This window comes from Esox lucius, chromosome 17 (genome assembly GCF_011004845.1).
Source record: "Esox lucius isolate fEsoLuc1 chromosome 17, fEsoLuc1.pri, whole genome shotgun sequence".
NCBI classification, from domain to species: Eukaryota; Metazoa; Chordata; class Actinopteri; order Esociformes; family Esocidae; genus Esox; species Esox lucius.
The window spans coordinates 29798194-29821452 of NC_047585.1; the positions used below are offsets into that span (position 1 = coordinate 29798194).

Sequence of the window (23259 nt, forward strand, 5' to 3'; positions counted from 1 at the left end):
TTCTCATTCTGTTTACGACAAATTCTGACTCTACCATCTGAATGTCTCAACAGAAATCAAGACTCATCAGACCAGGCAACATTCTTCCAGTCTTCAACTGTCCAATTTTGGTGAGCTCGTGCAAATTGTAGACTCTTTTTCCTATTTGTAGTGGAGATGAGTGGTTCCCGGTGGGGTCTTCTGCTGTTGTAGCCCATCCGCCTCAAGGTTGTGCGTGTTGTGGCTTCACAAATGCTTTGCTGCATACCTCGGTTGTAACAAGTGGTTATTTCAGTCAAAGTTGCTCTTCTATCAGCTTGAATCAGTCGGCCCATTCTCCTCTGACCTCTAGCATCAACAAGGCATTTTCGCCCCCACAGGACTGCCGCATACTGGATGTTTTTCCCTTTTCACACCATTCTTTGTAAACCCTAGAAATGGTTGTGCGTGAAAATCCCAGTAACTGAGCAGATTGTGAAATACTCAGACCGGCCCGTCTGGCACCAACAAACATGCCACGCTCAAAATTGCTTAAATCACCTTTCTTTCCCATTCTGACATTCAGTTTGGAGTTCAGGAGATTGTCTTCACCAGGACCACACCCCTAAATGCATTGAAGCAACTGCCATGTGATTGGTTGATTAGATAATTGCATTAATGAGAAATTGAACAGGTGTTCCTAATAATCCTTTAGGTGAGTGTATATATATATATATATATATATATATATATATATATATATATATATATATATATATATATATATATATATATACAGTACAGGCCAAAGGTTTGGACACACCTTCTCATTCAATGCGTTTTCTTTATTTTCATGACTATTTACATTGTAGATTCTCACTGAAGGCATCAAAACTATGAATGAACACATGGAATTATGTACTTAACAAAAAAGTGTGAAATAACTGAAAACATGTCTTATATTTTAGATTCCTCAAAGTAGCCAACCTTTGCTTTTTTGATAGCGCTGCAAACCCTTGGTGCTCTCTCAATGAGCTTCATGAGGTAGTCACTTGAAATGGTTTTCACTTCAGAGGTGTGCTTTGTCAGGGTTAATTAGTGGAATTTTTTCCCTTATTAATGGGGTTGGGACCATCATTTGTGTTGTGCAGAAGTCAGGTTGATACACAGCCGACAGCCCTATTGGACAACTGTTAGAATTCATATTATGGCAAGAAACAATCTGCTAAGTAAAGAGAAACGAGTGGCCATCATTACTTTAACAAATGAAGGTCAGTCAGTCCGGAAAATTGCGAAAACTTTAAATGTGTCCCCAAGTGCAGTCGCAAAAACCATCAAGCGCTACAACGAAACTGGCTCACATGAGAACTGCCCCAGGAAAGGAAGACCAAGAGTCACCTCTGCTGCTGATGATAAGTTAATCCGAGTCACCAGCCTCAGAAATCGCAGGTTAACAGCAGCTCAGATTAAAGACCAGCTGAATGCCACACAGAGTTCTAGCAGCAGACACATCTCTAGAACAACTGTTAAGAGGAGACTGCGTGAATCAGGCCTTCATGGTCAAGTAGCTGCTAGGAAACCACTGGTAAGGAGAGGCAACAAGCAGAAGAGATTTGTTTGGGCCAAGAAACACAAGGAATGGACATTAGACAAGTGGAAATCTGTGCTTTGGTCTGATGAGTCCAAATTTGAGATCTTTGGTTCCAACCGCTGTGTCTTTGTGCGACGCAGAAAAGGTGAACGGATGGATTCTACATGCCTGGTCCCCACCGTGAAGCATGGATGAGGAGGTGTGATGGTGTGGGGGTGCTTTGCTGGTGACACTGTTAGGGAGTTATTCAAAATTGGCATTCTGAACCAGCATGGCTACCATAGCATCCTGCAGCGACATTCCATCCCATCCGGTTTGCGTTTAGTTGGACCATCATTTATTTTTCGACAGGACAATGACCCCAAACACACCTCCAGGCTGTGTAAGGGCTATTTGACCAAGAAAGAGAGTGATGGAGTGCTGCACCAGATGACCTGGCCTCTACAGTCACCAGACCTGAACCCAATCGAGATGGTTTGGGGTGAGCTGGACCGCAGAGTGAAGGCAAAAGGACCAATAAGTGCAAAGCATCTCTGGGAACTCCTTCAAGACTGTTGGAAAACCATTTCAGGTGACTACCTCTTGAAGCTCATCAAGAGAATGCCAAGAGTGTGCAAAGCAGTAATCAGAGCAAAGGGTGGCTACTTTAAAGAAACTAGAATATAAGACATGTTTTCAGTTATTTCACACTTTTTTGTTAAGTACATATGTACTTGATAGCGTACACATGTGTGAGAATCTACAATGTAAATAGTCATGAAAATAAAGGAAACGCATTGAATGAGAAAGTGCGTCCAAACTTTTGATAAACAATCAAATTACACTACATACAGTGAGCCATATAAATCTAGCAGGTCCATTGGTGAGATTGTATTGACGAGATGTATTTTATCCATCTTCCAAGCTGTAGAAAATTCATTAACAACCAGGAAGTCTACTAATCTGAATGGCCATTTAAACTGATCTGCGTCACTACTTCTGAATAGTTGGATTCTGTTGTTGCAATCTTTTCATCAAGGGCAGACATATAAAGTAGAGTAAAATCAAAAGTGCAGTTTATTGTCAGTCCTTCCTTAATTGCAGATGAGCCAATCGTCCTCATTTATAATGAAATCAAAATGGCACTTAATTCCAAATTTTGTCTAAATCACAGACTAGTCAGTTTTCCTAATTTATTGAGTACTGTAAAACCAAAACTGCAGTTCATTTTCAATCTCCCATACATTTCAGACCATCAACTTTTACTCATTTATGGCATCTAACCAACTTAATATAATCGCCAGAGGCAGTCTCCCAGCTTTCAACAGAGTACACAAAAATACAGGTTTCTAGTTTTATAACATTTGACAATGGGTTCTGGATCATCTATATTTTTTATCCAGTTATAGGTTCCATACAATTTGTCAGCATCTTGTGCATGCAGGCATCATACTGTAGAGCATGTTGCTGTGACAGCATCAAGCACGTTCTAACGCTCCACTTCACCCTCCTCACCCTCCTCACCCTCTACCTGTTATGTTATCCCACAGGGGTTTCTATCCATCCTTCTTACCATGACTAGGCAGTTTCCTCTCTAAAAGAACCCCTCCATTTCCCTATCAAACACAGCATTCGACATGGAACTACATAGACATTTCTTAAGCACTTCTATATTTAGTCTGGTGGTGATTAATCCTCCTATGTAAGTCACACACTATCAGTCCAAACATCATCTTCCTCATCTCATTATTCTCCCTCCATTCATCAAAAGACATAAATACGTATAAACACTCTCTCTACCATACCCTCAGTCACACACAACACACATATACAACAATTCCCTCACACACAAATGTGCACCACAGACATATGCACACTTTTGGTTTTACTATCCCTAGCGGGACTCAAACAATTCCCATTCAAAATCCTGCTTTCCCTAAAGCCTAACCCTTAAAGTCCCCAAAATGCATATGTGCATGCACATCAGCGTTCTAGAATACGCTGACTTTCATACATGCAGTAAAGACGTTAATGGAAGTCCACCCAATACAATGGAGATGTCATGGAAACATGTTGGGGAAAGATGCTGTGGGAGAAAGCTTGTGAATCTCCCAGTTGACCCCAAGCAAAATTTGTGCCATTATATGTTTATTTATTTGACACTTTGTTGAGGTAAAAATATGGATGTCAACCGTAATATATGTTCATGTCATCGTCTACAATCCACTACATTACAGCTAAAACCTACTTAAACTACACGCGCTGATAGTAGTTATACTACCTCCTTATTTGAACGGCTAGTAACTCCAAGTAGGAATATTTCTACTCCTAAAAAGACAATTTCTAAATGTTAAGCACTAATATTCGCACCCCATATGAGCAAAATGGGCTATGAAAAAAATTTCTTCATTGTTTATACTCTTGATTTTTCATACAAAATACAGACAAAAATCAAACCATTAATTAAAAATGTTTAAGAAATATTATTATCATAAAACTAATATTTTGGCAGCACTTCATTTAATAATTTGTGCAACTTCCCTTTGCAGCTTTGTGTCTTCTCCTATAATGCCTAATGAGGTTGGAGAACACATGGCAAAGGATCTGAGACCATTCCTCCATACAGAATCTCTCCAGATCTTTCAGATTCTGAGGTCCACGCTTATAGACTCTCTTCTTCCACTCATCCTACGGGTTTCCTATATGGTTTAGGTCAGGGGACTGGGATGGCTAGGCCAAAACCTGCTGGAAGATCTAACTACAGCCCTGTTTAAGTTTCCTGTCAGAGGTAGTCAGGTTTTTATTTAATATCTGCTGGTACTTGATGGAGTCCATGATAACAGGTATCCTATCAAATCATCCAACAGCCCCACAATATCAAATATCCGCGACCATACTTGTGTGGATTAAGTCATTTTCTTCATGGCTAACTTTAGGTTTACGTCAAATTCCCCTCTGGTGTTTGTTTCCAAAAAGTTATATTTTGGTCTGATCTGACCATAGAATCCAGTTCCATTAAAAGTTTTAGTCACATCTGTTGTTTGATGACAGCAAAGGCTTTTTATGGCAACCCTTCCAAACAACCTGTATTTATTTGACATCTATGACATCAGGTCATAGTTTTGAAGACTTTCTGACCCCAAAACCCAACTAACGTCTGCAAATTTCTAACGGTGATCCATGGAGATTTTTTCATTCGAATCATCCTATTCAATGTGTGTGGTGTTAATATACACATGTCCTCTTCCAGGTCAATTGTTAACAACTCCATTTGCCTTAAACTTCTTAATTATTTCCCTGGGCATTTTTAACCTTTGAGCTATTTTCTTGTATCTGTTTCCTTATTTGTGCAAATCAACAACCTTTTGTCGAAGATAATAACTGTATTTTTGGTTATTTCCCATAGTGACAGATGACAATGGGAATTTGGTCTGCGGGTTACCTCATATTTATACCGCATGGTTTACCATTGAAGTTTTCCTAAACACTCGGGTGAACTTAAAAACATAAAATATGACTGGAAATATACTTTTACTCATAAGAACTTCTAGGGGTGCCAATAATTGTATCACACATGTTTTGGAGAAAAATATAGATTTAAATAATTTCAATTACTTCAATTAAAAGTTTTGTGAATGTTTTGAATGAAACACCAAGAGGATAACCAGCAAAGATTTCTTTTTACATGTGTATATACAGTACACATATTCAACATATACACATAAAGAGAGAACTGAGAGAGAGGGAGAGAAATAGGGAGAGAGAAACTAATAGCTCTGTCCTGTGGTAAAAACGGAACAACATCCGACATCATCAATTTGATAGATTCTTTTTAATGCAAATGTAGAAGAGAGATTCTGCTTTTTAGTTTCAAAAGCTTTATCTGTCTTATAACACAAGTGGTTTGGAGAGTACACAAAAGCAGAGGGAAATAAAACCCTGTTTCCAAAAAGGTTAGGATGCAGCATAAAATGTATATCAAAACACAAGGCAATTATGTGCAAATCATTTAAAGCCAATAGAAAATAGTAAAAAGACAACATATCAAATGTTGAAACTGAGACATTTTATTGCTTCTTGAAAAATATTAGAATTTGATGCCAGCAACACATTTCAAATATGTTGTGACAGTGACAACAAAAGATTGGAAAAGTGGTGTAATGCTAAAAAACCGGAACCTGGTGGAATATCACACAACTAATTTGGGCTTTTGGCAACAAGTCTGTAACATGATTGGGTATTAAAAAATAATTCCAGAGAGGATGGGTCTGTCAGAAGTGAGGATGGGGAGGGGTTCAGCACTCTAAGAAAGACTGCGTGGGCAAATAGTGCAACAATTTAAGAATAATGTTTCTCAATGTAAAATTGCAAAGAATTTGGGGATCTCATCATCTACAGTACACAATATCATTAAAAACTTCAGAGAATCTGGAGTAATCGCTGTACACAAGGGACAAGGATCTTCGGGCCCTCAGGCGGCACTGCATTAAAAACAGAAAATATTCTGTAGTGGAAATCACTGCATGGGCTAAGGAACACGTCCAAAAACCATTGTCTGTGAACACAGTATGTCGCAGCATCCACAAATGCAAATTAAAACTCTACCATGCAAACAATAAACCATACATAAACCACATCCAGAAACGCCACCACCTTCTCTGGGCCTGAGCTCATTTCAGATGGACTGAGGCAAAGTGGAAAACTGTCCTGTGGGTCCATAGTAAAATAGTCTGGACGCTAAACTAGTCTGCCTGCAGTCCAGAGAGTCCCCGAACTGTTGAACAGCTGAAATCCAATATCAAGCAAGAATGGAAATACATTTCACTTTCAAAACTACAGCAGTTGGTCTCCCTAATACAGAGCATTGTTAAAAGAAGAGGTGACGCAACACAGTGCCCCTGTCCCAACTTTTTTGAAACGTTGCTGGCATGAAATTCAAAACGGCATGTATTAACAATAAACTTTCTCAGCGTCAACATTTGATATGTTGTCTTTGTACTATTTTCAATTAAATACAGGGATAAAATGATTTGCACATCATTGCGTTCCGTTTTTATTTGCATTCTACGCAGAGCCCCAACTTTTTGGAAATGAGGATGTAGAACTAAAACACATCTAAATAATGCATGGATATACAATGTACTGTACAATGAATCCCATACAAGTTCTGGCAAATGTACTCACCATTAGCCTAAAAAGGTTCCTCTGTGACCAAGGTGAGGAAAACTCTTAGATTCATTTACACGCTCATTAGTGCGCTAAGCTCTCCCTGCAATGTGTCCTACTCAGTGTGAAGGTGTGTTTATCCTTCACACACTTGGTTAGTGCTGGTAATGACATCAGCATTCTCACTTACGTAGATCACTGAGTCATATAGGTATGTGTTGTTTTGATAGGTTAACAATAGAATGTAATTGGGAATTGTTTTGATAGGATAACAATAGAATGTAATTGGGATTGTTTTGATAGGTTAACAATAGAATGTCATTGGGAATTGTTTTGATAGGTTAACAATAGAATGTCATTGGGAATTGTTTTGATAGGTTAACAATAGAATGTCATTGGGAATTGTTTTGATAGGTTAACAATAGAATGTCATTGGGAATTGTTTTGATAGGTTAACAATAGAATGTAATTGGGAATTGTTTTGATAGGTTAACAATAGAATTTAATTGGGATTGTTTTGATTGGTTAACAATAGAATGTCATTGGGAATTGTTTTGATAGGTTAACAATAGAATGTCATTGGGAATTGTTTTGATAGGTTAACAATAGAATGTCATTGGGAATTGTTTTGATAGGTTAACAATAGAATGTCATGGGGAATTGTTTTGATATGTTAACAATAGAATGTCATTGGGAATTATTTTGAAAGGTTAACAATAGAATGTCATTGGGAATTGCCTCAAACTTAAATAGATTTGCAGTGTGCATATGACAGTTTATGAGACTGTATACCACGGGTATGACATCACATAACTTTTTACTGTTCTACTTGTGTTGGTTTATAAGGGCAATAAGGCATTGTGGGGGCAGTTTATGATATATTGCCAAGCAAGCGCTTTGTCCAGGCACCGCCAATATACCACAACTAAGTGATGTATACAGGCACTCCGCAAACTCAGATGCTGGAGTTAAACTCAGATGATGGAGTTAAACTCAGATGATGGAGTTAAACTCAGATTCTGGAGTTAAACTCAGATGATGGAGTTAAACTCAGATGATGGAGTTAAACTCAGATACTGGAGTTAAACTCAGATGCTGGAGTTAAACTCAGATGCTGGAGTTAAACTCAAATACTGAAGTTAAACTCAGATGCGGGAGTTAAACAAAACACAAGCACCAAAGAAGTGTTAATAGAAGTCAATGCAAATAAATCTGAATATACAGATCAGAGATACATGCAAAACATATACATACATGTATATACTACTTGCATTTGGACCCCAACAGTTTTATTAGGACCACCATTCGTAATGGTGTTCAGAACACCATTACGAATTAATTTGATTATCAACACACATGGGCCAGTTTAAAGTGTTGCACACTCTGCTATCACCTACTGTTTCGGTGTGGGGTGTTGATGTGATCTTTTCACTGACATGGCTAATTATTTTTGTCTCACTGCCTCCATCTCCTAGCAACCTCTGTCTAACTCTCGCCCACAGCCTCACACCCCTGTCACAGACGTTCACAATGCTCAAGGTAACTAAACTTCAAACAGTGATTTTCCACACAGCTTACCATGATTAACCTCCCATCTCAGCCACCCTGCTATCTCTCGCTCTCTCTCTCACACACACACACACACACACACACACACACACACACAGCCCTGTAATGGCTGTCTGTCCTTGAGTTCGTGCCCTTCACAGGCTCATCAGTGCTAACCAATCATGGGAGTCACACAGAGACTGAAAGTGTGTACACGCCACTGCATGCAGGAGCACCGAGGAGCCTGGATAAAAACCGCTTGAGCCTGAAAACACACGCACATAAGAGTGAGAGAGAAAGAATGATCTGAAAGGTTCAAATAAAAAAAACAGAGATGTAAATTTATATGAATGGTATATGAACTCGTATTTTCCATGATTGGATTAAACACGTGCTATTTTGCTCAGCATCTGAGCTCCCGTCCTGTTCTGTGTCCTGGAATCATCATTATCTGCTTCTCACACTGAGAAGACTCTGTTTGACCTGTCAGTCACCTAAGGACAGCAGATGAAAAGGCAGCCACATACTTACAGACACACATCTGTATCACCCGAAGGACCTCCTTTACCAGGGAGGTATTCATTAGGGTTGAGATGTTTCCCATATAGCAGGGTACTTTGAAATACACAAGCTATAGCTTCTAGCAATGTCAAGAATCCCCTCCAAGAACATGGTCCTTGCTGTTTAATATGTTTTGTTTGTCCAACAATTTCATCCAAAATAATCACTCAGTGTTTTAGTGGCAGCAATGGAATTGTCCAGTAGGATGCTGTCCAATTCTTGTATTTAGGTTGCAACTTTCAGTTGGCCTATTGTTTCCTATTAGCATCTTTGCTTTTACTTGCATATTCCTTACATTTGGAGTAAATATCCTTACACTTGGAAGGCTGATGGTCCATTTCAAATGCAGACAGCCACTCCAACATTGTCACAAGTGCATACAATACACAATTCAAAATGTAATAATCTCCCATTTTCCAGGCTGCATTGAGTGATCAATGAACAAATTACCGTTCATTTGGCTGCCCAGTGTTTTTGGGGCTTGTGTCAGATATAATTTATTGGTTCGCTAAAAGCATTTGTATACAACCCCGTTTCAAGAAATGTCGGGAAGCAGCGAAAAATGCAAATAAAACCAGAATGCAATTACATGCAAATCATTTCTCCATATATCTGATTGAAAATAGTACCAAGACAATATAATATCAAATGTTGAAACTGGAAAATGTTACTGTTTTTGGAAAAATGCATGCCCATTTTGTATTTGATGCCAGCAAATCTAAAAAAAGAAATGGGGACAGGGGCATGTTAACCACTGTGTTGCATCGCCTATTCTTTAACAATACTCCATAAGTGTTGGTCCCCTCTGTGGAACTGAGGGGACCAGTTGCTGTAGTTTTGAAAGTGAAATGTATTCCCATTCTTGCGTGATATAGGATTTCAGCTGTTTAACAGTTCGGGGTCTCCTTTGTCATATTTTGCGTCTCATAAGGCACCAAATGTTTTCAATGGGACTGCAGGCAGGCTCAGACTCTTTTACTATTGAGCCGTGCTGTTGTAATACATACAGAATATGGTTTGGCATTGTCCTGCTGAAATAAGCAAAGCCTTCCCCGAAAAACACGCTGTCTGGATGGCAGCATATTGCTGCAATACCTGTATATATTGTTCAGCATTAATGGTACCTTCACATATGTGAAAGTCAACATTGCCATGTGCACTAATTTTACCCCCATACCATCACAGATGCTGGCTTTTGAACTGTGCGCTGATAAGATGCTGGATTGTTCCTCTCCTCTTTAGTCCGGAGGACCCAATGTCCATGATTCCCGCAAATAATTTCAAATTTTGATCTGTTAGACCACAGGACAGTTTTCCACTTCGCCTCAGTACATCTTAAATGAGCTCAGGCCCAGAGAAGGCGGTGGCAGTTCTGGATCTTGTTTATGCATGCTTTTTTCTTTGCATGGTACAGTTTTAATTTGCATTTGTGGATGCAGCGACATACTGTGTTTACATACAATGGTTTTCAGAAGTGTTCCTGAGCCCACGCAGTTTGTTTTTACTGCAGTGCCGTCTGAGGGCCCAAAGATCACGGCCATCCAATATTGGGTTTTGGCCATGTCCCTTCCATGCAGAGATTTCTGAGATTCTCTATTTTAATGATATTCTGTACCATAGATGATGAGATTCTTTATAATTTTACATTGAGACACTATTTTCCCATACAGTCTTTCACAAAGTGGTGAACTCCTCCCCATCCTCTCTGGAATGATCTTTCAATACACAAACATGTTATTGACCTGTTGCCAATTGACCTAATTAGTTGTGTTATATTCACCCAAGTTTAGTTTAGTCAAGAAGCAATAAAATATCTCAGTTTCAAAATCTGATGTGTTGTCTTTGTACTATTTTCTATTGAATATAGGGTCTATATTTTACACAGCGTTCCAAAATTTTTGGAAAATGTGATAACCAATGACGTGAAAGCAGGATAACCAATATCAAGGACATTTCTCAGGCAGTAAGAGTTGAATCGGGCTAATAGGATGGGATACCTCCAGGGCAGCCACATAGTTTTTCTGAATAGATGAGTTGGGTTGGTTAAAGAGAGTCTCTCCCGACTGACCAAACAAGGTCATTTCTTAGCGGACCAGCTGTACAGATGTATGTGCCGGGGCGCACTCCCTCAAACAAACCATGCTACAGGTCAACCATACAGACCCTAGCCCAGTGCCCAGCACAGTAGGGTACCTTATGCAGACGTCCTGGAAGAGGTTTGTGCCACAGCCGACTCTACGCATGGCTGCAACAGTAGTGGAGCTTTTTGTTCCCTCTCTTCCGTCGGGTTCCAAAACCAGCGCTCCACATACTTTTTCCACATACTTTTCTATCCACGTCTAAAGCTGTAGATAGAAATGTCTCTGACCAACTCTCCTGTCATCTCTCAGAACAGTTGTCCCTAATCAGTCAAGCTTCAGTATGGGCCACTCAACCAAGACCACTCTCCCAGGCTCTCTTCGCACTGCATAAAAGGAGAGAGTTGACTCCGTCTCCTTTTTCTCTCGTCCATCAAGATTTGTCCACTGTGAACCATTAGATCATCCTCTCCACCCTCTCAGGACTGTGGTCTCAGGCTTTGCACGTTTCAATTGCATCATACATGGTAGGCCACTCCTACCAGGTGACTTGGAGAGTATCTGTGTCTGTTCTGTGGGCTCTCACTACTGCTGTCCTCAAGGGCTTGATTTTTGGGCATGGCATAGCGTCTAGCTGGAGGAACGATTTTGGGTAGCCAGGAAACTGGGGAGCATACGCATTGTTACCTTTGGAGAAGTGTCAACCTCTGTGTCAACAAATGTGATCTCTTAGATGGTTCCAGTAAAAACACATACTGTATTTAGGAGCAGTATAATAGTGAGTGGACATTCCCCCATCTTTACATTGGATCTTTGTGCTGCTATTGTGAAAAGTTGGAAGTGCAATTATTCAATTCAATATTTTTAAACTGAAGCCATGTAGTTACAAAGTGAACTGCAATTTTATTTTAGCAAAGATGGGATAGGCCTAGATTTTTATTTTGTTTCTGCAGGATACTCTATTTAACTAAATATGGGCTAACATTATTAATTTCCAATACAATATTAAAAGAATACACAACTTGAAGAAACCTGACATTATCATTGGCCAATGAGAGGTACCCCCTAAACCCAACCACAACTAATTAAGGCATCAAAACCCTGCCCTTTCATGGCACAGGCAGCTACTCCAACTATTGCCATTAAGATTGTGCATACAGAAAAATGTTTTCACAACATTCCTTTGAACCTATTCTTGTGTTGCACTAATGTCACTTTTTCCCGTAGTTGCCGTGATCAGTAACATTCAATAGATGCTGAAGCCATACTGATGACCAAAGATTGAATGGGGCTAATGACTTTAAACAAGGGCTAATTTCCATTTCATCAATATTACACTATAGGGGCTTGGAAATATGACAACATTGCGGAAGCAGACTAATATTTAGTAGAAAACAACCTTGCCATCATCATCATATTATCAAATGTACTCTGACAGATGGCAATGCTGTCATTAGCTAACAAATTCCATCAAGAATAGATAGCGATGCCAAAGTTACCAATTAAAAATTCAATATTAACTAGCTACTTAACATTAGACTGCATGCGGAATGAATTCGTGATGACGTGTGCAATCTACAACAGTATTGCGATGACGCATGCAATTTCTGAATAGCACTACTACCAGCCCTAATGTGTACCAAAGAATTAGGTTAGTATAGAGCCCCATGTCTTAATCATGGTCCCAGTCATAGGTCTAAGCCTACTATAAGCTTCCTCTCTTTAAGGACTCTTATCAGTCCCTGTCTCCCATCTGTTTTGTAGAGTCACCCTGTGCCTCTTCTCCTTCCGCCTGACTCTCTCCTCATTTCCCAGTCCTCCACCCCTCTCCATCTCATACTCCTCTCCTCTTTTCCATTCTCCTAACCGCAGCACATTGACCCGACAGCAGTGCTACAAATCCTCCCTCTGACAACTGGGCCTGTCAATTCCAGACACAGACTAGTTTGTGAGAAGGCCTGGGTCCGGATCCTCCACACGGCTCACAGCTTAACTGTAACCACTCAGCCCTCGACATAGTCATCTGCAATAGCACTACTACGTTACTAGAATACAGAAGGCCTCCATTCTAGGATGCAGCTGAAATGTTAAGAAAGGGGACAATATCTAAGTTATGAATGAGGGTACGAGAGGGCTGTTGTGGAGGGGGAAATGGGAGGGCAGGTCTGAGGTTAAGGGGCCATAAGGATAAACAAAGATATTCGACAGGTGAAAAAGAGAGAGCAGTAAAACAGGGGAGGGGAGAGGAGATGACATGAGAGGAGGGGAGAGGATTGCATTGACTGGTTGAAGCCCGGGGCAGAATGACTCACTCACTGGCAGTGTTCAATGCCACTCATTTATTTCTGGCTCTGTCAATGTTTTTCTCATTTTACCTCCCACTTCCCTACATCAGAGCACGTTGTGTTGGTGGACTGCGTCTGAACAACTATGACCAGATCCTACAGAGAGAGAAGGGTGTGGTATAACGCGCATCCACCGACTGTTGCTCAGGTTCAACTTTATGAATTGGGGTAAAACATATACTCGAACTGTCTTTTTTGGTTTGAAGGTAAAAAGATTGGTTTATGATTAGGCATTAGGGTTAAAGTTAGGTTTTTCTGGATATGGTTAGGTTGAGGTTAGGATTAAAATCAAGGTTAGAATGAGTGAACCTTAGATTTCTCTATTTGCCAAAAATCGCAATGCACGTGTTAAACATATAATTGGGGTTAGGGTTAATAGTGTGTGTTTGTGTGTGAGAAGCTTGGTTTTAAATATATGCTTATCTTTCCTTTGACAGATGTTAAATTAACAGTAACTTTAACGAATAAGGCAGTCTAGTTTAATGCTGGTAGGCAAAGCACATTTTGCAAAATTCGATCTGTTGCATTGATCAGATTTTTAAAAAACATAAATAAAATGCAGCTGCGTTTTGCTAATTTGTGTGCCTGTGTGTTTATTGTGTATGTGTGCTGCTTCAGTATCTGAGTGGATATTCTTATTGCTAGTATAAAATGATTACCAATGTAATGGTCAAAAGTAGGAGCCCTGCTAATAAACAGATCATAATACAAACATTGCAGAAGCTAGTTTTTCCCTCTTACAGCCATTACTTAAAGGTAAATATTGGGCTGTCCAAACACAGTGATACGAGAGTGCAGAGACTAATCATAACAGTAAGATAAGCTGGACAGAAAAAACATTAATGGGAGTTTAATTACATCAGGGAAGGTAGTTAGGGGATTGGGGTTTAGAGGTCTCTAGTCGCCAAAAAGGGAATTTTTGCCTTAATCTTGTTCCAAGATAAATTAAAATACATTGGAACAATCTGTCCAATTTGGCATACATTAACCACTAGGTTTTGAACAATTCCTGACCCAATCGAATCATCTCCCACAACACCTTCTGCTACATGTCTTGTGCACTCAAGGATCAATTGTTGTTTTATACAGCGTAGCTAAGATGTCTAGATAGATACAACACTTATTTGGAGCAAAAAAAGTCAATTCTTGCTTCATAAAAAAAAAAAAAATCTGACAGAAATATGTTACTACAGAAGTCAGTTAGCTAATTTATGGAACATTTCAGTTAGCGTTTTAGGCTGGTTAGCTGGTTAGCTTCTCTTCTCTTTTGTATTATTGTGTGGCCTGCTTAGGCAAAACTGAGTGAAATGAACAGATGTTCCATCCATCTTCTTCCGCTTATCCGGGGCCGGGTCGCGGGGGCAGCAGTCTAAGCAGGGATGCCCAGACTTCCCTCTCCCCAGACACTTCCTCTAGCTCTTCCGGGGGGACACCGAGGCGTTCCCAGGCCAGCCAGGAGACATAGTCCCTCCAGCGTGTCCTAGGTCTTCCCCGGGGTCTCCTCCCGGTGGGACGGGACCGGAACACCTTCCCAGGAAGGCGTTCCGGAGGCATCCGAAAAAGATGCCCAAGCCACCTCAGCTGACCCCTCTCGATGTGGAGGAGCAGTGGCTCTACTCTGAGCTCCTCCCGGGTGACCGAGCTTCTCACCCTATCTCTAAGGGATCGCCCAGCCACCCTGCGGAGAAAACTCATTTCGGCCGCCTGTATCCGGGATCTTGTCCTTTCGGTCATGACCCAAAGCTCATGACCATAGGTGAGAGTAGGAACGTAGATTGACTGGTAAATCGAGAGCTTCGCCTTGCGGCTCAGCTCTTTCTTCACCACGACAGACCGATACATCGACTGCATTACTGCAGAAGCTGCACCGATCCGTCTGTCAATCTCCCGTTCCATCCTTCCCTCACTCGTGAACAAGACCCCTAGATACTTAAACTCCGCCACTTGAGGCAGGCACTCTCCACCAACCTGAAGTGGGCAAGCCACCCTTTTCCGACTGAGGACCATGGCCTCGGATTTGGAGGTACTGATTTTCATCCCCACCGCTTCACACTCGGCTGCAAACCGTCCCAGTGCATGCTGAAGGTCCTGGTTAGAAGGGGCCAACACGACAACATCATCTGCAAAGAGCAGAGACGAAATCGTGTGGTCCCCAAACCTGACACCCTCCGGCCCCTGGCTGCGCCTAGAAATTCTGTCCATAAAAATTACAAACAGAACCGGTGACAAAGGGCAGCCCTGCCGGAGTCCAACATGCACTGGGAACAAGTCTGACTTACTGCCGGCAATGCGGACCAAGCTCCTGCTTCGGTTGTATAGGGACCTGACAGCCCTTAGCAAAGGACCCAGGACCCCATATTCCCCAAGCACCCTCCACAAGATGCCGCGAGGGACACAGTCGAATGCCTTCGCCAAATCCACAAAACACATGTGGATTGGTTGGGCAAACTCCCATGAACCCTCCAACACCCCGTAGAGGGTATAGAGCTGGTCCAGTGTTCCACGGCCCGGACGAAAACCACACTGTTCCTCCTGAATCCGAGGTTCTACTATCGGCCGTATTCTCCTCTCCAGAACCCTGGCATAGACTTTCCCGGGCAGGCTGAGAAGTGTGATCCCCCTATAGTTGGAACACACCCTCCGGTCCCCCTTCTTAAAAAGAGGGACCACCACCCCGGTCTGCCATCCCAGAGGCACTGTCCCCGACCGCCACGCGATGTTGCACAGGCGTGTCAACCAAGACAGCCCCACAACATCCAGAGACTTGAGGTACTCAGGGCGGATCTCATCCACCCCCGGTGCCTTGCCACCGAGGAGTTTCTTGACCACCTCTGTGACTTCAGCCCGGGTGATGGACGAGCCCACCTCTGAGCCCTCATCCTCTGCTTCCTCAATGGAAGACATGTCAGCGGGATTGAGGAGATCCTCGAAGTACTCCTTCCACCGCCCGACGACATCCTCAGTTGAGGTCAACAGCTGCCCACCTCTACTGTAAACAGCGTTGGTAGGGCACTGTTTCCCTCTCCTGAGGCGCCGGATGGTTTGCCAGAATCTCTTCGAGGCCAGCCGATAGTCCTTCTCCATGGCCTCACCGAACTCCTCCCAGGCCCGAGTTTTTGCCTCCACAACCACCCGGGCTGCAGTCCGCTTGGCCTGTCGGTACCCGTCAGCTGCCTCAGGAGTCCCACAAGCCAACCAGGCCTGATAGGACTCCTTCTTCAGCTTGACGGCATCCCTTACTTCCGGTGTCCACCACCGGGTTCGGGGATTGCCGCCTCGACAGGCACCGGAGACCTTACGGCCACAGCTCCGAGCGGCCGCTTCGACAATGGCGGTGGAGAACATGGTCCACTCGGACTCAATATCTCCAACCTCCCTCGGGATCCAGTCGAAGCTCTGCCGGAGGTGGGAGTTAAAGATCTCTCTGACAGGAGACTCGGCCAGACGTTCCCAGCAGACCCTTACAGTACGCTTGGGCCTGCCGAGTCTGTCCAGCTTCCTCCCCCGCCATCGGATCCAACTCACCACCAGGTGGTGATCAGTTGACAGCTCCGCCCCTCTCTTCACCCGAGTGTCCAAGACACTCTTTACATAATTTACATAATTAAACATCAGAAATACTTCATTTGAAGCCATGCTAAAATCAAAAGATGATAAGGTCTCTCTTAAAATGAAACATTCGATCCTACTAAGGTCAACAATGGTTGTTGTGCCGGGCCCATAAGTGCTGCGTGCAAATACCTAGGAATGAGGTTATTCTAGCATGGAAATCCCCATTAATGGCCTCTGTGTCATTTTAATGTAGCCAAGTGGGACATTCAGATTCATCCTTTCTGAAGACCAGGAAAGGTCATCAGGAAGAACGAAGTTGGACGACTGACACGGTGGAAGGAGAAAAGAACAGTTTTTTACACCCCTTTTTCGCCCTTCCCTAAAGTTATGCAATAATACAGGACACACACCGTTGTCTCATCGCAACTACTCCCAAAGGATTCTGGGCAGAAGATTGCGGTTAAGATTTTTTTACAGGCATCCGCAAGCGAGCCATTGTGCTCTTTTCCAACTCCTTCTTCCAATCAGGAAGTCATGTTGGTCAACGATCACTCACCTGACTAACAGCGATAGCTTTGCAGCCTCCCTAGTCAACTGTGGGGTTGCTGGAGAACGATGAGGTCAGGAAATTCCTGCTGATGATGCATCCCCGTCCACTCGTGACAATGGCCAATTTGGTCCACCCATGAGGAGTCAAAGGCTCAAATCAGAGTGTGATGGTAGGATTGGTGGTATACCAGACTTCCCCAGACCACTCTGCCACCTTCGTAGCTTCAGGCCATTCATTATGATAGAATTTGTGCATTTATTAAAGTCCTGCAAGATTTCAGGAAATATATTTTCCTTCAAAGCATCATGCTTACATCAAATCTATTATATTATTCCATCTATTTACAATAATTGTATTTTAATAATAAGACACCATATGAGACACATCACAATTCCCTATTGGCTCAATGCATAGGGTGTTTGCCTTTGATGACAAACATGGAGGTTTGCTTTCCTGGTTGTCCATTCCTCACACTGGGGTCAAAACTAAGGCAAAGCATAGGGTCTTGTCACCCCATTTAGATCTAGCAAAAGCAATGCTTGTGGTATATAACAATATCCACTGAGTAAACTTTATTGGTATGATGTTTAGGGAGTTAGCATTTTACTCAAGAATCCCTAAATTGTTACATACCTTGCTATTTGCTACACTTTTGTGTGCATATAACCGTATAACTGTTTCCTAGACACCAGCCATTAGGTCTGCTCATACACAGTGTGATCTAGATCCTCTCCTATCACTTTATCATCTGTGCTCAAAATAAGCCTTAATCTAACATGGTACTTCAGGCTATGTATCAGATCATCTCACTATGCAAAATACTTATAATTAGACTCATACTAATATGTGAGTTTTGGCTACAGTATGTATCAGATCAGATACGTTATTCCTCAATACTTAAAATCAGACTCTTGCCAACATGGGACTTTTGGCCAAGTATCAGATGAGAAGTCCATATAAAGCCTGTTTGAACCCTGTGAAATGTCTGCAGTACAGTCCTGATGACCATAATAAGTTGTTGTCACCATACATACACGGTGCCACCCAATTACCATGAGCCTCTGTGTCATCCAGATGATTTACAGACATCCTGATAACCTTCTCCTTTCTGTTCCCGGGCCGGTACGGCAAGCTAGCATACACTTGTAGCTATTTCATTCAGCACCCAGATACGTTTCTGTCGGTTTGTATTCAGGAGGAGTCTGTACATGCTGGTCAGCTGATAATGGATTCGGATCGATAACGTATTGACCGGTGACGCACGTTTCATTTTCTCTTAATCTTTTTACACATGGAATGTCGCCTTATTGTCCCAACCTAATTTACAGAACGATTAAAGTAAATCGCATTTCCCGAGCTAGGATATCTTCTAATGCAATTGATCACACTCAGGATGGCGTCAAGGTCATTTGAGGGTAGCCTAATTGAGAATGTATTATAGAAATGAGTAGAACAGTATAAACACAAGCCATAGCGAACATGTTAGATGAGTATTGTATCACTGAAGGTGATTGGTTGCCATGGTCGAATGCGGTTCTAAATGAAGAATAGAAGACCAGTTCTGGCAGGTGTATTGCATTTTTCCAGTGTAGTCTACCAAGTTAAAATAAATAAGATGTAGGCTCCATAATCGATACACTGATAAATCTAATAGGCAACCAGTTTTCAATGAATGTCCGATTTACATAGCCAACCAATGAACAATTATACACAGCTAAGCCGGTCCATGTTTACACGTGTCTGCCTTGCATGCCTGCTTCAGAGTGATCACATATCTGCCTCCAAAACAGTGTCCTTATTTCTGAAAATACCAACCAGGTTTGAACGTGTTTGAGATGATAGAAGTCAAACTCGCGAAACATACATGTATCTCAACAATAGTGCATTGCAGAATATACAGTAGCCTATGTGCAGTAGCATATCGAAATTGAGTCATTGGATGTTCCTATAGTTTCAGAGTAAAGCCAAATTAACACAAGCAGTACGCATCTACTCTGCTCCATTCTCACACAGAAGTGCAGCCCTACAAAAACAACAATGTTTTCACTCTCAGAGTGGCAAATTAATCTAAATCGCAATGGGTTCACAACACAGTTGTAACAAAATGGATTAAACTGCCCAATAATAAGAAAGAACATTTGCTCCTGATCTTCCCGCGTCTAATAAAAGAGAGTGCGGGTACGTTCCAAATTTCCTCAGGCGATAATTCCGTATATAACACTAGGCATAACGTTCCGCAGTCAACATAGTCATTTTGTTGTATATACCTAAACTATTTCTATTCTCTTGTCTGTGCCCGTTTTTAAAAATACCATGTTCAATAGTCTACTGTAGATGACGGAGCAAACGAGAGGAGTGAGCCTACTTTACCTGATAACTCAACATGCTCTCAGGGTCGTTGACTCCGGCAGGCATGGTAGTAGCCGTTTATTTGGTGACCAGTGGGCTACACCGAGTCAAAAGGTGAGGCTGGATTAGCCAGGGCGGTTTCGAGAAGATGTAGAGACTCCCGGTGTTGTCAGTCAATTATTTGTACCGACATTCATTTCAGACAAAACTCGAATATTGTGACACACATGGTGCGGGAAAACATGTACACAGGTTAAAGAAAATAGCAGCACCGCTGAAAATTACACCTGTTATGTTGTTATGATCGTTTTTTGACGTCCCGATGTTTGTACTCCTCAAGCTTGCCTCCCTTTGGTCCTAGGCAAATATAGCAGTGGATGCAGCATCACTGCCGGTTCAGCCAATTATGAGAGAGAAGCTGAGACTGCGGAGCGTTACTGTTGTTGCCGCCGAACTCATAACAGGACTAAGTCCTGAAGTTGCACATTAAATTAGTAACATAACCTATGTATGAGTATTATAACACTCTACTAGACTGTTATACATATTAAAATTAAGTACGGATTCGTTGTCAAAGTATTTTGCCAAATTTGAATCTGAAAATGGCTTTGTATAACGCATCTATCGTTGGATTAAGGCCTGATGTTGACATAATGCAAAATGTGTTTTAAAAAAAAGAACGGAAGTAGAATAGCCATACCCCTGCCTACTTTAACTGTCCATAATGTTTATTCTGCATGTGCTACAAGCACTGGTGTCAAAAAATTAAATGGTGCAAAATTGAAGCAATAATCTATCGATGACATAGAGCAACTTTACATTTACATTAATGATAGGCTACGACAGATTACAATAAATGTTTATTAATGTAGCTCTTGTTTAGCTACAGTAGGCTATATGCAATTGCGCTCTCTTTCAGGTGCGCTCTGTCAAATCAGCAGCTGTGCGCGAGGGGAGGGAGATCCTTGCCAATAGGCTACGCTTCGCGCCTTACCGGATCTTTACCCGTAATTTTTCCTCAAGATCATTCCGCGTCCCACACTTCGCAGCGCTGTACTTTAACGGCCAATGATGTGATACATCAGTCTGTCTTGTAATTTTTCGTTCGCAGTGCTTGACTTGGGCCGGAACTTTAGGCAAACAGCGTCCCGGTTCCTTTGTTAGGAAAAAGAACAAGCCTTAGGCCTATTGGAACAAGCCTTATTAACACATACATTTGGATGAACATGAAAATGTGCGATTTGTCAGTTTATTCACTTATTTTAGCCCAGGTCAAGCGCTGCTCACTCGTCATCAGTGGTGTCGTTTGGCCTGGGCGTAGGCGGCTATAGCCCCGTATCTTTTATGAATTGCCCCGGATCTCAAATTGACCAAAAAAATTATAAAGAAATAAATAGCCCCTGATTTAATTAATCTAAAATTCAGATCGCGCATTATGACATTGTAGACGTGTAGGCCGCTAGCATGTACATCGAAATTTTCCGCATGTACATTCAAAACCCTGTACTTTCTGTCCCGGGCGTGGGGGTGGGCTAAGCACCGAATGTATTGTGTTCCTAGCAACGCAACTGCTCGTCATCACTGATCAATAGTCGCCAAAAAGGAGTATTTTGTATATGTTGGAAAATATCTTCAAATTATATTTATTCATTTTAATGAAAAACGTACTCATAGGTCTTTACATCCATGAGGTTCAATTTTTTTTTTTTTTTTTTGTGTATAATGGCTTGGTGCAGGTGCTTAGGAAGAACACTTATTGTGATCTTCAAGTCTTTGAATCCATTGGGAGTTGTAAGACAGAAATTGGATACAATAAAATGGGGGAAATGTGGAAATGAAGAGTATAAACAGGCAACATTTTCTCTCTGCCACATTGCAAATATGTAGAATTGTAGAAAATGTGATTTAAAACTTAAAAAGGGTCCGCAAAAGTCTAGGGCCAGTGAAATATTTCCTAGTAAATCCAACATACACAACTGAATAATAAATTTTGAGCCATAATGAAGCCACAGATTTTGTAATGATTTTAGGTCACATATCTTTTTAGGCTACTTGAGACTTGTTACATAGGCCTGTATATAGGCCTAAACCAATGGGTTAACAGCTTGTTATCTTTGTTTTGTATTGAAGGCCTAGGTCACAAATCAAGGGCAAGAAATGATAGAAAAGCAAGTGATTTGATCAGTTATTTCACTGATTAGAAGCGGAGCTTAAGAATGTCAGCTCAGATATATATACTCCTGTAACAGTCGGTAACATTATATTGAAGCATGTTTCCCGACAAGCTGAGCCATGTATTTATTTCAGTGTTTGAACATGCTACTTTGCTTACAGTATCTCACAAAAGTGAGTACACCCCTCACCTTTTTGCAAATATTTGATTGTATCTTTTCATGTGACAACACTGAAGAAATGACACTTTTCTACAATTGCTGTCCCCTCAAAATAACTCAACACACAGCCATTAATGTCTAAACCGCTGGCACAAAAAGTGAGTACACCCCTTAGTGAAAATGTCCAAATTGGGCCCTAATTAGCCATTTTCCTTCCCTGGTGTCTTGTTAGGTTTACAAGGTCTCAGGTGTGAATGGGGAGCAGGTGTGTTAAATTTGGTGTTATCGCTCTCACACTCCCTCATACTGGTCACTGGAAGTTCAACATGGTACCTCATGGCAAAGAACTCTCTGAGGATCTGAAAAAAATATGCTCTACATAAAGATGGCCTAGGCTATAAGAAGATTGCCAAGACCCTGAAACTGAGCTGCAGCACGGTGGCCAAGACCATACAGCGGTTTAACAGAAATGGTTCCACTCAAAACAGGCCTCGTCATGGTCGACCAAAGAAGTTGAGTGCACATGCTCAGTGTCATATCCAGAGGTTGTCTTTGGGAAATAGACATATGAGTGCTGCCAGCATTGCTGCAGAGGTTGAAGGGGTGGGGGGTCAGCCTGTCAGTGCTCAGACCATACGCCGCACACTGCATCAAATTGGTCTGCATGGCTGTCGTCCCAGAAGGAAGCCTCTTCTAAAGATGATCCACAAGAAAGCCCGCAAACAGTTTGCTGAAGACAAGCAGACTAAGGACGTGGATTACTGGAAACATGTCCTGTGGTCTGATGAGACCAAGATAAACTTATTTGGTTCAGATGGTGTCAAGTGTGTGCGGCGGCAACCAGGTGAGGAGTACAAAGACAAGTGTGTCTTGCCTACAGTCAAGCATGGTGGTGGGAGTGTCATGGTCTGGGGCTGCATGAGTGCTGCCGGCACTGGGGAGCTACAGTTAATTGAGGGAACCATGAACACCAACATGTACTGTGACAGAGCATGATCCCCTCCCTTCAGAAACTGGGCTGCAGGGCAGTATTCCAACATGATAACGACCCCAAACTCACCTCCAAGATGACCACTGCCTTGCTAAAGAAGCTGAAAGTAAAGGTGATGGACTGGCCAAGCATGTCTCCAGACCTAAACCCTATTGAGCATCTGTGGGGCATCCTCAAAAAGAAGATGGAGGAGCGCAAGATCTCTAACATCCACCAGCTCTGTGATGTCGTCATGGAGGAGTGGAAGAGGACTCCAAC

At 41.9% G+C, this 23259-nt stretch overlaps 1 protein-coding gene across 3 annotated transcripts in view; it reads right to left on the reverse strand.

The window, feature by feature from the left end:
• slc4a8 (solute carrier family 4 member 8) overlaps positions 1–20061 on the reverse strand; it is a 49839-nt gene extending 29778 nt beyond the window's left edge. For all 3 annotated transcript variants that reach the window (XM_034287349.1, XM_010881284.4, XM_029114160.2), the window contains exon 1: positions 19699–20061. In XM_034287349.1, the coding sequence (XP_034143240.1) occupies positions 19699–19743 (45 nt within the window). In that variant the 5' untranslated portion in view covers positions 19744–20061. The remainder of the gene's footprint in view (positions 1–19698) is intronic.
• Positions 20062–23259: the final 3198 nt, after the last annotated feature.